At 36.8% G+C, this 12905-nt stretch overlaps 1 protein-coding gene and 1 long non-coding RNA gene across 3 annotated transcripts; one reads left to right on the top strand and one right to left on the bottom strand.

Annotated features, from left to right (window-relative positions):
- The first annotated feature begins 1984 nt into the window (after positions 1–1984).
- On the top strand, positions 1985–3019 carry LOC122299219. The gene is made up of 2 exons (XR_006239631.1): positions 1985–2198; positions 2365–3019. It is a non-coding gene; the product is annotated as an uncharacterized LOC122299219 (long non-coding RNA).
- Positions 3020–5330: 2311 nt separating this feature from the next.
- LOC122299217 (far upstream element-binding protein 1-like) lies at positions 5331–11485 on the bottom strand. Of its 2 annotated transcripts, none has more exons than XM_043109302.1 (6): positions 11050–11485; positions 10511–10794; positions 10274–10363; positions 10121–10192; positions 9908–10024; positions 5331–6787 (listed from the first exon to the last, which is right to left on the bottom strand). In XM_043109302.1, the coding sequence occupies exons 1-6, from the start codon at positions 11402–11404 to the stop codon at positions 5591–5593; spliced, it is 2115 nt and encodes a 704-aa protein (XP_042965236.1). In that variant the 5' UTR covers positions 11405–11485; the 3' UTR covers positions 5331–5590. The 2 variants fall into 2 exon arrangements, with proteins under 2 accessions (XP_042965236.1, XP_042965237.1); XM_043109303.1 differs by having other exon boundaries at positions 10514–10794; positions 11050–11484.
- Positions 11486–12905: the final 1420 nt, after the last annotated feature.

Below are 12905 nucleotides of genomic sequence, written 5' to 3'. Positions count from 1 at the left end.
TTGAAGCAAAAATTACAGAAATTTGAGGCACTTTGTCTCATTCTTCAAAAGCTCTTGTTCTTCAAGAATCTGCATGGCATCCCTATCTAAAGGGGTGGGCAATTGAAAAGAAGATTTAAGCAAGGATTTTAAATTCCTATTCTCTTGTTTTATTGATTCTATCTTCATGTTGGATTTCAGAAGAAGTCGCTGAAGTATAACAATATTCTCGTGGAGATTGTCAACTCCACAAGTTCTAGATTGCAGTCGCTGAGAAAATGCAAAAATGGATGATGAGTATCGGGTACCGAGACTCACAAGCTCATAGATAGCTTCATTATCTGACCTATGAGTCAGATCATTATATTGCATGATAGCACATGTGGTAGAAGCAGGAACAGCTGATGAACGAGGTGCAGAGTACCTCATATATTGGCCATGAGAAGATCGCTGAGCCATTGTAGGATAAGAATGCAGAAAGAGATTGCAGAATAAAAATGCACCATGATTACAGAAAAGTGAAGAAGATGAGATGTGAATGAAGATGAGCTGAATATCTCTTTTATAGAGAAAATTATGATACAACATCTCTCGTGAAGCAAGAGAAAAGAGACGAAATATAACTTCATAGCTCTGCGGCGCCTGACAGCTGCGGCACCTGACAGCACGCCTAACACCTACAGAGAAGTTGAAAATCCGCGATGCTTATCTGATCTTAAAAGGCTAGCCACCATTTTTATTAAAAAATGAGGTTAACGGTTTAATGTTGATGAATTCTCCACTAACTGTGTTATTTACAAGAACTCCAGAAGAGTAGTGATGAGCAGAAAGATCCAGTTGTGATTATTTTTTGATCAAATCCACAGTTAGTTGGATGTACAGATGCGGATTATCTTTCAGATCCACACAAGAAGATCATTGCAATTCATAAGAAGAAAGTTAAAATTGATGTCAAGCATTACCAACTGCAACATTTGAGAAGATTATGCAGAACATTGGAATGCGGAGGTTTGAATACCTGTTATCATACACTTTTCAGGGGAAGTAATGTCTTGAAGACTTGTGCTGATTGTACTCTTTTTCCTTCGCTAAGGTTTTATCCCACTGGGTTTTCCTTTGCAAGGTTTTAATGAGGCAATCCTAAAGCACTCGACGGTACACATGAATACTGTACTCTTTTTCCTTCGCCATTGATTTTTTCCCACAGGGTTTTTCCTTGGCAAGGTTTTAACGAGACATATTCTTTAAATATGGTCATCTAAAAGGGAAGTGTTATAAACCATCTTGAATTGTATGACCACATTTAACTAGCCGTCAAACGCATAGTGCTAGTTGTCAAAAGCATAGTTAGCTAGCCGTCAAATACATAGTGCTAGTCGTCAAAAGCATAGTCTCTTTTGTAACCCTATATATATGGGTATATTGATGTTATATGATATACAGATCAATAAGAGAATCTCCTCTCTCGCTCTCTCTCAATCTCTTGAAACTCTCTCATTTTTCATTGAGTTCATAACACTTTTTGATTATTTTAACGAGTTTTGCTATACATTACATCATTTTATATACAATTCTTCTATGTACAATCTAGTGGAGTCTTTGACTCCATGTCAGCTTAAGAAAAAAAAACAAAAAGGAAGAAAAAATAACCTACAAATACGAAAGAAAGAAAAATAATCAAAAACACATTGAAATTAGTGTTTTAAATATCGTATCTTATCGGCTAGTATATACCGGCCACTAATTCAATATAAGTATTATATATATTTTATACCGTCTTAAATACTAACTATACTAGTCGATATTTTGATTTATTTTTAATTTTTTAAAATATAAATTTATTTTTTAATCCTCAATTCAGATTAAATTATTTGTAATTTATATATATATATTTATGTATAATTTATTTATATATAGATTATTATTTTAAAATATAATTTATATATATAATTTATTTAAATATTAATTATTATAAAATGATAGATAAAACGATATTGATCGTTGACGGTACGGCCTGTCACCGTATTCAAATTTCTGATTGAAACTCATTGAAACGGAGCTCAGCATCATCTGGATCTTCGTCTTCCCACTCGTCTGGGTTTTTGGTTGCGTGTTCATGTTAGTCTTCGTCTTCCTGCTCATCTGATCTGGCGAATTGCTACCCACCTTGCTTCTGAGTCGTCCGATTCATCTGGGACCGTGGGTCTCCATTTTTGTGGGTATAATAATACAGATCAACTTAAAAGCTATCGAAGACGTTCTCTGAGATTGATAGTTGAAATTGCTTTTAAACATTAGATTTTTGGGTTTACTTTTGTGTTTGTTTCTGTGTGAATTTTGGGCTGTTTCGAACTGGTGGGTGTTGATCATCTGGCGACCAAGAAGAGCAAGGCTTGTTTCGATGTGGAGGAGATGAAGGTCATCTGGGCCGGTTCTCGCCACACCTTGGAGCTCTCCGATTGTATTTCTCGACTCGTCGCCAGCGATCCGGTCATTTTTTCTACTTCTAGTGTTTTTTTCTTTTTTCGCCCAATTTGGCTCTGTATCGCTAGATGTTTTCGAGATGTTCTCTTAGAGCTATAGAGTTTATTCCAATAGATAACTCTTCTTCACAATGAGAAACCATCGAGCATGGACCACAATCAGATGGAACAGCAAAACCATTTTTAATGGGTTTTACAGATTCAACAGTTGTTAAGCATCCAACTTGTTCGTTTGACCAAAGAAATGCAGAGCTGAAACACAGAGACAAACACACAGGAAGGAGGGAGAATCGAAGATTTGGGGAAATGAGGTTGAATAGATGAAACGATGCGTTTTTATTTTTCAACATCAGACGGCGTTTGTCCTGTGCTTGCACCAGGCGATTGCATACAACTTTTTTCTTTTATATATATAAAACTTTACTTGGGAGAGCTAGAATATGAATTGTATAAAGTGACTGACCTGGCAAGGCGAGTATAAAACAATTGTTTTGACAAAATGTCGCATTTCTCAATGGATGGTGACTCTTGAATGTACTGTTTGTTTTGCCCCAATATCTGCTTGTAGTATGCACCTCCATGCTTGGCCACAAACTGTGAAGCCTGAGCAGCCTTAGATTGCAATTGAATCAGCTTGGACGCCATCAACTCCCCTAAGCTAAAAATTACTACACAAAATGATACGTTTGGAGAAAAAGTTTACAAATTTGTACGAATAGGTGTAACGATGTAACATTAAACTATTATGAAGGAAATCCCAATCAAAATTTGCGACACAATTGACCCCAATGCACCTTAAACACGATTCTGTGTCCGTATGTGATTCAAGCTTCAAGAACCTTAGATTTGCATAAAACGGCAGCAGAAAAAAACGAACTGAAGCGAGCAAGAATGCAATAGGGGAAAATTTGCATATCACTTTTGTACCTTGCAACACAGTTCATCTTGAGAGAGAGAGAGAGACTTCTAATGATATGCATGCTGCTTCGTCCACTACTTCACTATTCTCTTAATTTTTTTAATTCTGTTATTTAATAGTTAAAGAAATGACTATTAATAAAGTTATATATATTTTTTATTTTTTCTTAATAATTAAACATGTTAAAAAAATACTTATAATAAAAAAATAAAAATTTCAAAGACACCATAGAGTAATAAATAGGTGATAAGAAGTAATAAGCCTATCATTATCCATTGCACTAACCCAATATATATATATATATATATGTTTTTTTTCTAAGTAATTTGATTTATTGTGAAAATAAAATGATATGCAACGCTATAAAGTTTATGAGTTTTAATTTTATAAGTTTTAAAACTTTGTAAATGAAATAATTAAAAAGATATCTCCATCAAACAAATGTAATTATAATTTTATATAACTAATAATTAATACGGGTTTATGAAAGGGAACAAATTTCATTTTATTCTCTGGTCATAATATATTTTCAGAATAAATTTAGGTATTTTATTATATATGTTTAATATATGCTATATAATATTTAACACGTTTCTAATCAAACAATTTTTTGAATAATATGCTATATAATATGTTTAATATTTTCGTGACTGATTTCGGTTTGTGTTTTTTGAAAACCAAAGTCTGCCTTGTTCACTTTTATAAAACTCTTATCTCATCTCATCTCATCTTAATCATTACAACTTTTTCAAACCTCTATATAAAATAAAATAAATAATTCAACTTTTTAAAATCTCATTACAACTTTTTCAATTTCCAATACAAAAATAATATATTCTAATAATATTTTATTCAACTTATCTTATCTCATCTCATCTTTAAAAACAAACGAATTCTTCTACAAGAATTTTCGTATGGAAAGGAATATTTTTTGAATGGATAAACATGTTTTTTGGTATTTAATAAATTTTAAGGTTAAAACATATAAATCTTTCCTAGAATTATTTTTTTATAAATTATTATATTCTCAAATCAGTATATCATTAATATACTTTGTAAGATTTAAATCTAAAAATAAAAAATAATTTATGTAAGCCCCAAATAAACAAGGTTGGCACAAAATTTTGTAAAAATTAAAATCTATCTTGAAAAAATATAAAATATATATATATATATATTTAAAGGGACCTACTTTATACAAACTACAAAGAGCTTTCGCGACATAGTTTATTTGAAACCTGTATCTAGAATTACATTTTTAAAATTTCCTTTTCAAATCAAATTATTTGGAACAACTGTACCCATCCACTTAAACTAGAAAGTGTAAGGTCGACACCAAACAATCTTTTTTTTTATAAGCAAAATCTCGTCAACAAAAATATAAACAGAAAACTAGAACCAACTTACAGTGATGTAATATTATTAATTGAAATGGAAAATAAATAGAAAAAAAAATTGCAAGCAAAATTTATGGTATTGGGGAAAGCGCAAATCAGAAAACGATTGGTGTACTATCAATATAGATTATAAAATTTGTTATTTTGTTCTTCTCCATAGAAGACCATGATTATAAGAAGATGAGCATTTGTTGCTATTGTGGGAAAATCTTGAAAAGCTCTCTTTCTCATCCTTGAACATGAGAATAAAGCCAGTGTGCAGTGTGTCATCAATCCACACGCCTCAAAAAATAAATTACACCAATGGACAAAGTCAATCACAGCATTTTTTTTTTTTTTTTAATTGGCAAAGGATTCCAAAAAGTTTCACACAAATTCACTAATAATTCAAGAGAAAATGTCCTCAATCCGAAGGCTCCAAGTGTGCGAAATTTCATATCATCCGGTTTATAAGACTCCTCTGAGGAGTGAGGACCACTGCGACACCCCTTGGGATTGATTAGTCATCCACAGCATTGGTCAAAACAAAAACATGGAGGGAACCAAACCAAGTAGCAGCAACATTCATAAATACATAACCAAGAATAAAAGGTAGATGAAGGTACTTATAACAAGTAACATTGAAAACCACATGACTACAACTAAAAAGCTGGAAGAATTATTTAGAACAAGCAGCATTAATGTCAGACAAACAAACAGCATCAAAATCAACAGGTTCCTTACCTTTGATCCATGACTTCGGCGATACAAGCCTAACTAGGCCTAACCTTAGGGTTACAAAACCCATTCATCAAAGCAACAGAATGACCCAACTAACCAGATATCAACTCGGGTGATGTTTTGGTGGCTACACTCTGCTGACTGGTCTGAGGAGTAGGTGCTGCATCATAGGCCCCACGGGTGTTCCCACCAGCATTTCCATCAGCAGAATAGACTGGAGGCTGTGAGTAAGCACTACCATAGGTGTTGTAAGGTGGTGGCGCCTGTACATAACCTGGCTGACTAACAGCTGGTGCGCCATACGGTGGAGCCCCATACCCAGGCTGACCAGCTGCAGCACCATAAGTGGATGGTGGAGCGCGTTGTGGACCAGAGTCTGGTTGGGCATAACTTGATGGTGGTTGAGAATGGGGATATCCTGACTGCACAGGGGCAGGCTGGCCGTAGCCTCCATGGGTGCCAGGTGACTGAGTAGCCTGTCCATATACTGGGGGATTGGCAAGAGGTTTCTGGGCTTGAGGTGGTCCATAGCCAGACCCATATCCAGACTGAGCGGGTGGTTGATTTACATAGCCAGTTTGGGAAGTTGGAGGCATTCCATAACCTGGCTGAGTTGTTCCTTGAGGTGGATAACTTGCAGAACTTGGGCTAGGCTGTTGACCACTAGTGTATCCTGCCTGGCCCACAGAAGAAGGCGGTACAGGGGGAGCCTGGGCTGACTCCCCCTGGGACCCATAGGAGGGAGTGTGCCCATCTTGTGTTGTGTTACTCACATTCCCATAGCTGGAAGCAGAGGTGTAACCTTGCTGCTGATCATATGGTGGTGGCTGACCATATCCCGATTGAGGTGGTGCATACCCACCATAGCCATCTTGAGGATAACCTTGTCCCTGCTGATTATAGCTTGATGGTGGTGGCTGAGTGTAATTGTAACCAGAATTATCTGCTGGTGCTGCAGGACCACCAGAGGTTTGCTGTTGCTGTGAAGACTGCTGTTGACTGTAATAATCGTAACCACTTCCCTGAGAAGTCTGCTGAGATGGGGCACCAGTTGACTGTTCCCAATTGGAGGGATAACCACCAGATGCAGGTTGAGGAGGATAGCCGGGATAAGAAGGCTGAGACATGTTGTACTGGGGAGATGGTCCAGAATATGCTCCAGGTTGCACATAGCCATAACCTGGTTGTTGCATGGGAGGAGCCCCAGGTGCGCCCCAAGCTGTAGGAGGTCGTGCTTGGTAACCTTGCTGAGAATATCCTCCAGCCATTGCTGGATTTCTAACACGATTCTGCAAAAAATTGTTTCCCCAAATAATGATGATGAACTTTTCTTCTAAGCTACACATCATCCCAAAAAATAAAACCACAGGATTTGCACATACTGATATAAACATAGAATGAAGGAAAGTCCACAAACCAACATAAAAATTTTAATGCCTACATGCAAAGATTATTAGATTTCAGAGAGTACTAGGAAGGGGTATAAATGCCTACATACCGTACTGGTTGAGGAGATATTGAGTTACTCCAGCAGAAGCCCACCCTCTCCCTATTTGAAAGTGAATGGGTACCAAAAGGACCACAATACTATGCAAAATTTCACATAAAGAAAACAGAGACATACAAACACTATTGCCATGAAGAGGCAACAAGTTCATAGTAAAGTGTAAACCAGAGAGTATCTTTTCATAAAAACCATTCCAATAAATAACAGAAGCATCAGAAGGCAAATAATGGTGACCTAGAATACCAACATATAGAGCCAAGTAGACATTGACCAAGCAAATGATATCTCCTTAAAAGAGCTTACCAAGTTATTGTAGAGATAAGTTGCCACCCGTCACTTAAAACAAAGCACACACTGTAAAATACTATATTCAAGAGAATAAAAAACATCACTAACACTTTCACGCACTACTTCCATATTGAGGGGAGTACCATGTGAGTATGACAAAGAAATGAGAAGTAAACATAGTAGATAATAAAATCAAAATTTCTCGAGTTTGAGTATACGACATTAAAATAAGATGAACAGGGGAACTGGATGTTCAAATTATTGTTACCAAATGCACTAAGAACATTAAAAGGAACTTTCTCATAGACACAATGAAGGCGGTAATCCTTAAAAGTTCCTCATCCCAACAAATAATTCATTCCAATGGCCTTGTATTTCCATCAATGGACTCACAGCTCTCCACAATATATCACTAAATATCATGAATTAAGATTTAGAACCATACCAGAGCGATGCTGGGAGAACACCAACACAGAATTCCATGTTGGTGTCACCGATGGTCCAACAGACACTAACCCTACAATAGTTCCCAATAACACCATCAGTCATAGGTACAGAATCAATAAGCACATATTCGATGGTTGAACAAGCCATAATCCCAATAATTATTCCATTGGACATACAGGTCAGAAGGATTATAGAATGGACCAATATAATTCAATGGAATTAAGGAAGTTTCACAAGACCTTAATAACCTAAACAGAAAACATGTATGATGTACCTGCCTCAGAAACCAAGTATCCAATAAATCTTCATAGCACTTAATAATGACAATCATAAGCACTCATAACAGACCTTAATAACCTAAACATAAAAGCATCAACGAAAGGCCTGCCTCAAAGACCAACTATCCACTAAATGTGCATGGCACTTAGAAATGACAATAATAATCACTCACAAGAGACTAGCACTTCAAACTCTCAAATTTCATCTCTTCCCATCCCTCAAACTCATACATCCACCACCCACCAAAATCAACAGGTACGGTAAAATCTGAATGCATTATAGGATCAATTCAGATATTAGACAATACAAAACACGGCAGGTTCATAGTCTATATATAAGTTCAGAACTCTTATCTATAAGATCCCACTGCATAGTGAGCATCACAAATTATCCTGGTAAACAGGTCCTAAATAAAAAACTAGCAGCCCTACACAATTAAAGAGATCTGTCAACAACAGCAGTTAGTATCAGATGCTCAACTCCATTTCCAAAGTTCAGTCTGACACTAGCCGTCTGCATGCATGCCAGCAAGAACAGTAGCCACCATAAAGGAGATCCATAGAAGTCTTGATTATATCCAGATCAATAGTTAGCACAAGCAACAATCTATCTAACAAGTCCCAATCGAGGGAAGACGAGCAATTAATCTACATAATAAACATATCTAATCCTATTTGAAATTAACCAGATAGCCACAAAATGGAGTTCCTGAAAAAGTCTTAATGATATCCAGCACAATAGTCCGAGTATAATATATGGGATGGAAAGAAAAAATGAAAATATCACCAACTTGTTTATGAAAGAATGAGTAAAAGGGAAAGAACTCAATAGAGTATTGTGGCATAACTATTGGGAGATTAATTGACATAAAACCAACTAGCTAATAGCTAATAACATTATAATCCTTTCTTCAACATGAAGACTCATAGTTTTAACATGAGTTCTTATTTTTTCACATGAATTCCAAGACCTCAGGCAATAAAAACGCAGAAATCAATAAAGGAATAGATTTTTTTTTGTTTTTGATAAGTAAAAAAGGAATAGATATTAGAAAGGTAACATTTACAAATGGCATTTTGAGGAGACGAATAAGAATGTCCAAAAAATGGAGAGCCATTTATCAGAGAGAAAAGTGCAGCAGAATTCTGAACACAAAATGCTCAGGAAAAAAACCACAGGGTGGCACGGTAAATGTGCGTACTGAGAGATGACATAAGAATTAATAGCCAAAAGGAGTTATGTCCATACTCTACCAAAATAAATGAGAATCCTATTAGCCTGCATCAACGGAACTTTGCAGTACCTGGACAAAATATGAATATCCCACCTTACAAGATAATAAAAAGTTACATTTAAAACAATCCAGGTGAGGGGCCTGAAATTGTCACCATGGTAACAAATGTCTAATAGCACCAACCAACATCACTAACCGGATTGGTTAACCAAAACTAAAAATCTCATCTCATCTCATCATTACAACTTTTTCAAATTCTCATACAAAATATAATAAACAATTTCACTTTTTCAAATCCCAATACAAAACTAATATTAAAAAATTATATTATAACAATATTTTATTCATTACTATTCAAAACATCTCATCCCATCTCATCTGTGTAACCAAACGGGGCCTAATTAAACAAATATAAACACATTAAGAAAAATAAGCAAGTCCCTTTTCACATTCAATAATGAAAAAATCATTCCTTCTTTCTTTTTATAAGAAGCAACAAAAGATCCACATCCACAAACACACTGTATAATAGCTGCAAAGAATGTCTTCTTTTAAGAAAAATTCTGGGTCTCAACAAAACTTTTACTAATCATATAAGAGAAGTAAACAGTCCACAGCCAATAACAAACTCGCAATCTAACATTACCAACATACCTCACTGGTAACTTCAAAGACTAACTGTTTAGCAGACTCAATTTGCTCGCTGGTCCCATCAATCTGTAGTGTCCTTTCTGTCGACATATCACCGGGGGGAAGATGCAAAGGTATCACCTGGAATAAATTAGGAATACAATCAGAAAACCAGTTTACCTTGATTGAATCCACAGTTCAAATAAGAGCAAGATAACAGAAATTTTATAAATATACCTGAATTCGAGCTCCTGTCCTGGCCTGCATATTTTTAATTGTTTCGCCTCCCTTACCAATTACTAAACCAACCTGAAACAAGGTGCAGATCACAAACCATCCTTAACCAAGCCAATAAAATAGGCTCACAAATAAAAAAAACTTCCGCATTACCTTGTTATTTGGGACTTTCATTACAAATGAGTCAGAACCAGTTTGTCCAGTTATTCTTCGAGAAACTATGCCGGAACCACCTGCTTCAGCCTGGCCCAAACATTGGTCAAAGGGAGAGATAGTGAGTATAATAGCATTTAGAGAAAAAGCCTGGCCCAAACTTTGCATTCGGCCTGTAACCGTTTAGCATGTACAGAACTAAAATCACAAAAACACCAGACTGAGTAAATTTAGCACCACCTCCGCAAGAACTTCGTTTATCAACTGCTCAGCCTTGGCAATCTGTTCTGGAGTACCCATGAGCTCCACCATCCTAGTCGGAGAATTGGGATCCGCATCCATATCCCTAGTGACTTGGATCTTTGCTCCAGACTGAAGCTGAAGATATTTTATTGTCTCTCCTCCTTTCCCAATAATAACACCAACCCTACCATTTGGAATATCAATCTTCTTGCTCGAACTCTGGAAGCCATATGAAACCGGTGCCAAGGGAGCCGAGTGCAGAGCATGAGATTTTAAATCTGTGCAACCACAGTCACACCGGTCTTGCATTTAGATTCAAATAATTATCCATTATGCAAACAAAACCCACAGAGTATCAAGTTATAAATTTGTAACTAGCCAACAAAGAATCTCAATTAGAGGTAAATAATCAATCGATTTCATAAGTCAATACTAGAAAGACAAAGATTTACGGAAAAAGATGTGCAAGTGGAGAACATTAACATCATAACCCGAGAAGCAACAAATAAATTTTTGAAAGGATTAGAGAGAACCTGGGGGGATGGAGCTGAATCCAGAGTCTAGGGAATCGAATCCAGAAGCGCCATTATCAATCTTAGGGCGCTTGGCGTCGAGGGCACCAGCGACAGCTGCGGCACCAGAGTTGTTGAAGAGTCTGGCAGCCACCTCCTGAGCGCGCTGCTTTGCAAGGGTTAAACCGTCGACTGGCGGCGGAACGTTGTTGTATGAGGGAGGCGGCGCGTGGCCAGAGTCGGGAGACTGAGGGGCGATCGGAGCGGAGAATCCGGTGGGCCTGCGAGTGCCAGTAGACGGCGCTGTTGGTTCCTCGTACTTACGCTTGTTGGCGGCAGTGTCACTGACGGACGAGTACTGTACTTCGTCTGCCATTGTAAGCTCGAGAGAGATGAGAGAAACCCTAAGCCAAGGAGAGATAACAGTAGACTGTAGGACGCGTGAGGTAATTACACGGGGTTGGGTCCATATCTATATAGATAATGATATCCTTACCACTATTTTACTATTTTTTTATCATTTTTTTTAATTTTTTAATTTTTTTTAAATTTTCTTTTACTTAATGATTAAGTAAGTGACTATCACTAAAATTATATATTTTTAAAAATTTTTCTTAATGGCTAAGGATGGTAAAAAAATACTTAAAAGAAAATGATAAAAAAATAAATATACTACAAGTAGTAAAATAGTAGTAAAAGAGTGGTAAGTGTATCATTATCTATCTATATATATGTAAGTGCAAATCCGGATGCTAGAGTATTCTCGTCTAATACTTTTTTTCCATTTTCCCCTATTTTGTCAACATTTTTGCCAAGTTGCCATTTTCATCATCTCCTTTTTATTTGCTTCAAATAAATGCAGTTTTGGTGGAAGACCATGAGGGGAGGGAGCAAATAGACTGCAAGGGAGGGGGAAGCTTTGGTGGAGGGTTGGGGACCACTCATGGTGGCACTCACGGTAGCTATAGGATGTGGCGCAAGGTGGGTTTGGGTTGTACCCAAACCAAGGGTTGAGTTCGTGGGTGTGGGTGTGAAGATCTCGAGAGATCCGAGGGAGAGAGGTCCACTGGGAGGGAAGGTTGAGAGGGATGGAGGGGTTTTCTCGATCGACGATGGTGGGCTCGTGGAGGTGCTCCTGCCAAAGGCAGCAGCATCGCAGTGCAGGTACATGGATTTTGGATGAAATACGTGATAGGGAGGTGGCCAATCATTAGTGATGGGAGATGGGAAGCTTCAGTAGGGCTGAGCAGAAATCCGAAAATCCGACTCCGACTCCGACTCCGATCCGGCTCCGCTCCGACTCCGACAAGTCGGAGTCGGAGTCGGAGTTTTTTTCCCCCTGGAAGTCGGAGTCGGAGTCGGAGTCGGAGGCAGAGGCAGAGGTGTCCCGACTCCGATCCGATCCGACTCCGACTCCGACACACCGACTCCGACTCCGACTCCGACTTCCAATCCGACTCCAACTCCGACTTCTACTCCGACTCCGACTCCGATATTGTGCATATTTTATAAAAATATTTGTTATCAATAATATATTAACATCTAATAAATAATAATCTATAAACATTATAATGAATAATATAAGTTAATATAGTTACTATAAGTTAATTTACATTACTAATTTACTATAAGTTAGTAAGATACTATAAGTTAATATAGTTATTAGTTACACTATAAGTTACTAATTACTATACCTTATATAGTTAATTTACATTACTAATTTACTATAAGTTACTATAAGTTACTATAAGTTAATATAGTTACTATATAAGTTACCATACCTTATATAGTTAATTTACATTACTAATTTACTATAAGTTACTATATAAGTTACTATACCTTATATAGTTAATTTACATTACTAATTTACTATAAGT

The sequence above is a fragment of the Carya illinoinensis genome, chromosome 16 (genome assembly GCF_018687715.1).
Source record: "Carya illinoinensis cultivar Pawnee chromosome 16, C.illinoinensisPawnee_v1, whole genome shotgun sequence".
Classification (NCBI taxonomy): Eukaryota; Viridiplantae; Streptophyta; class Magnoliopsida; order Fagales; family Juglandaceae; genus Carya; species Carya illinoinensis.
The sequence above is the reverse complement of the archived record's forward strand: the minus strand, read 5'-3'. Positions and strand labels throughout refer to the sequence as shown.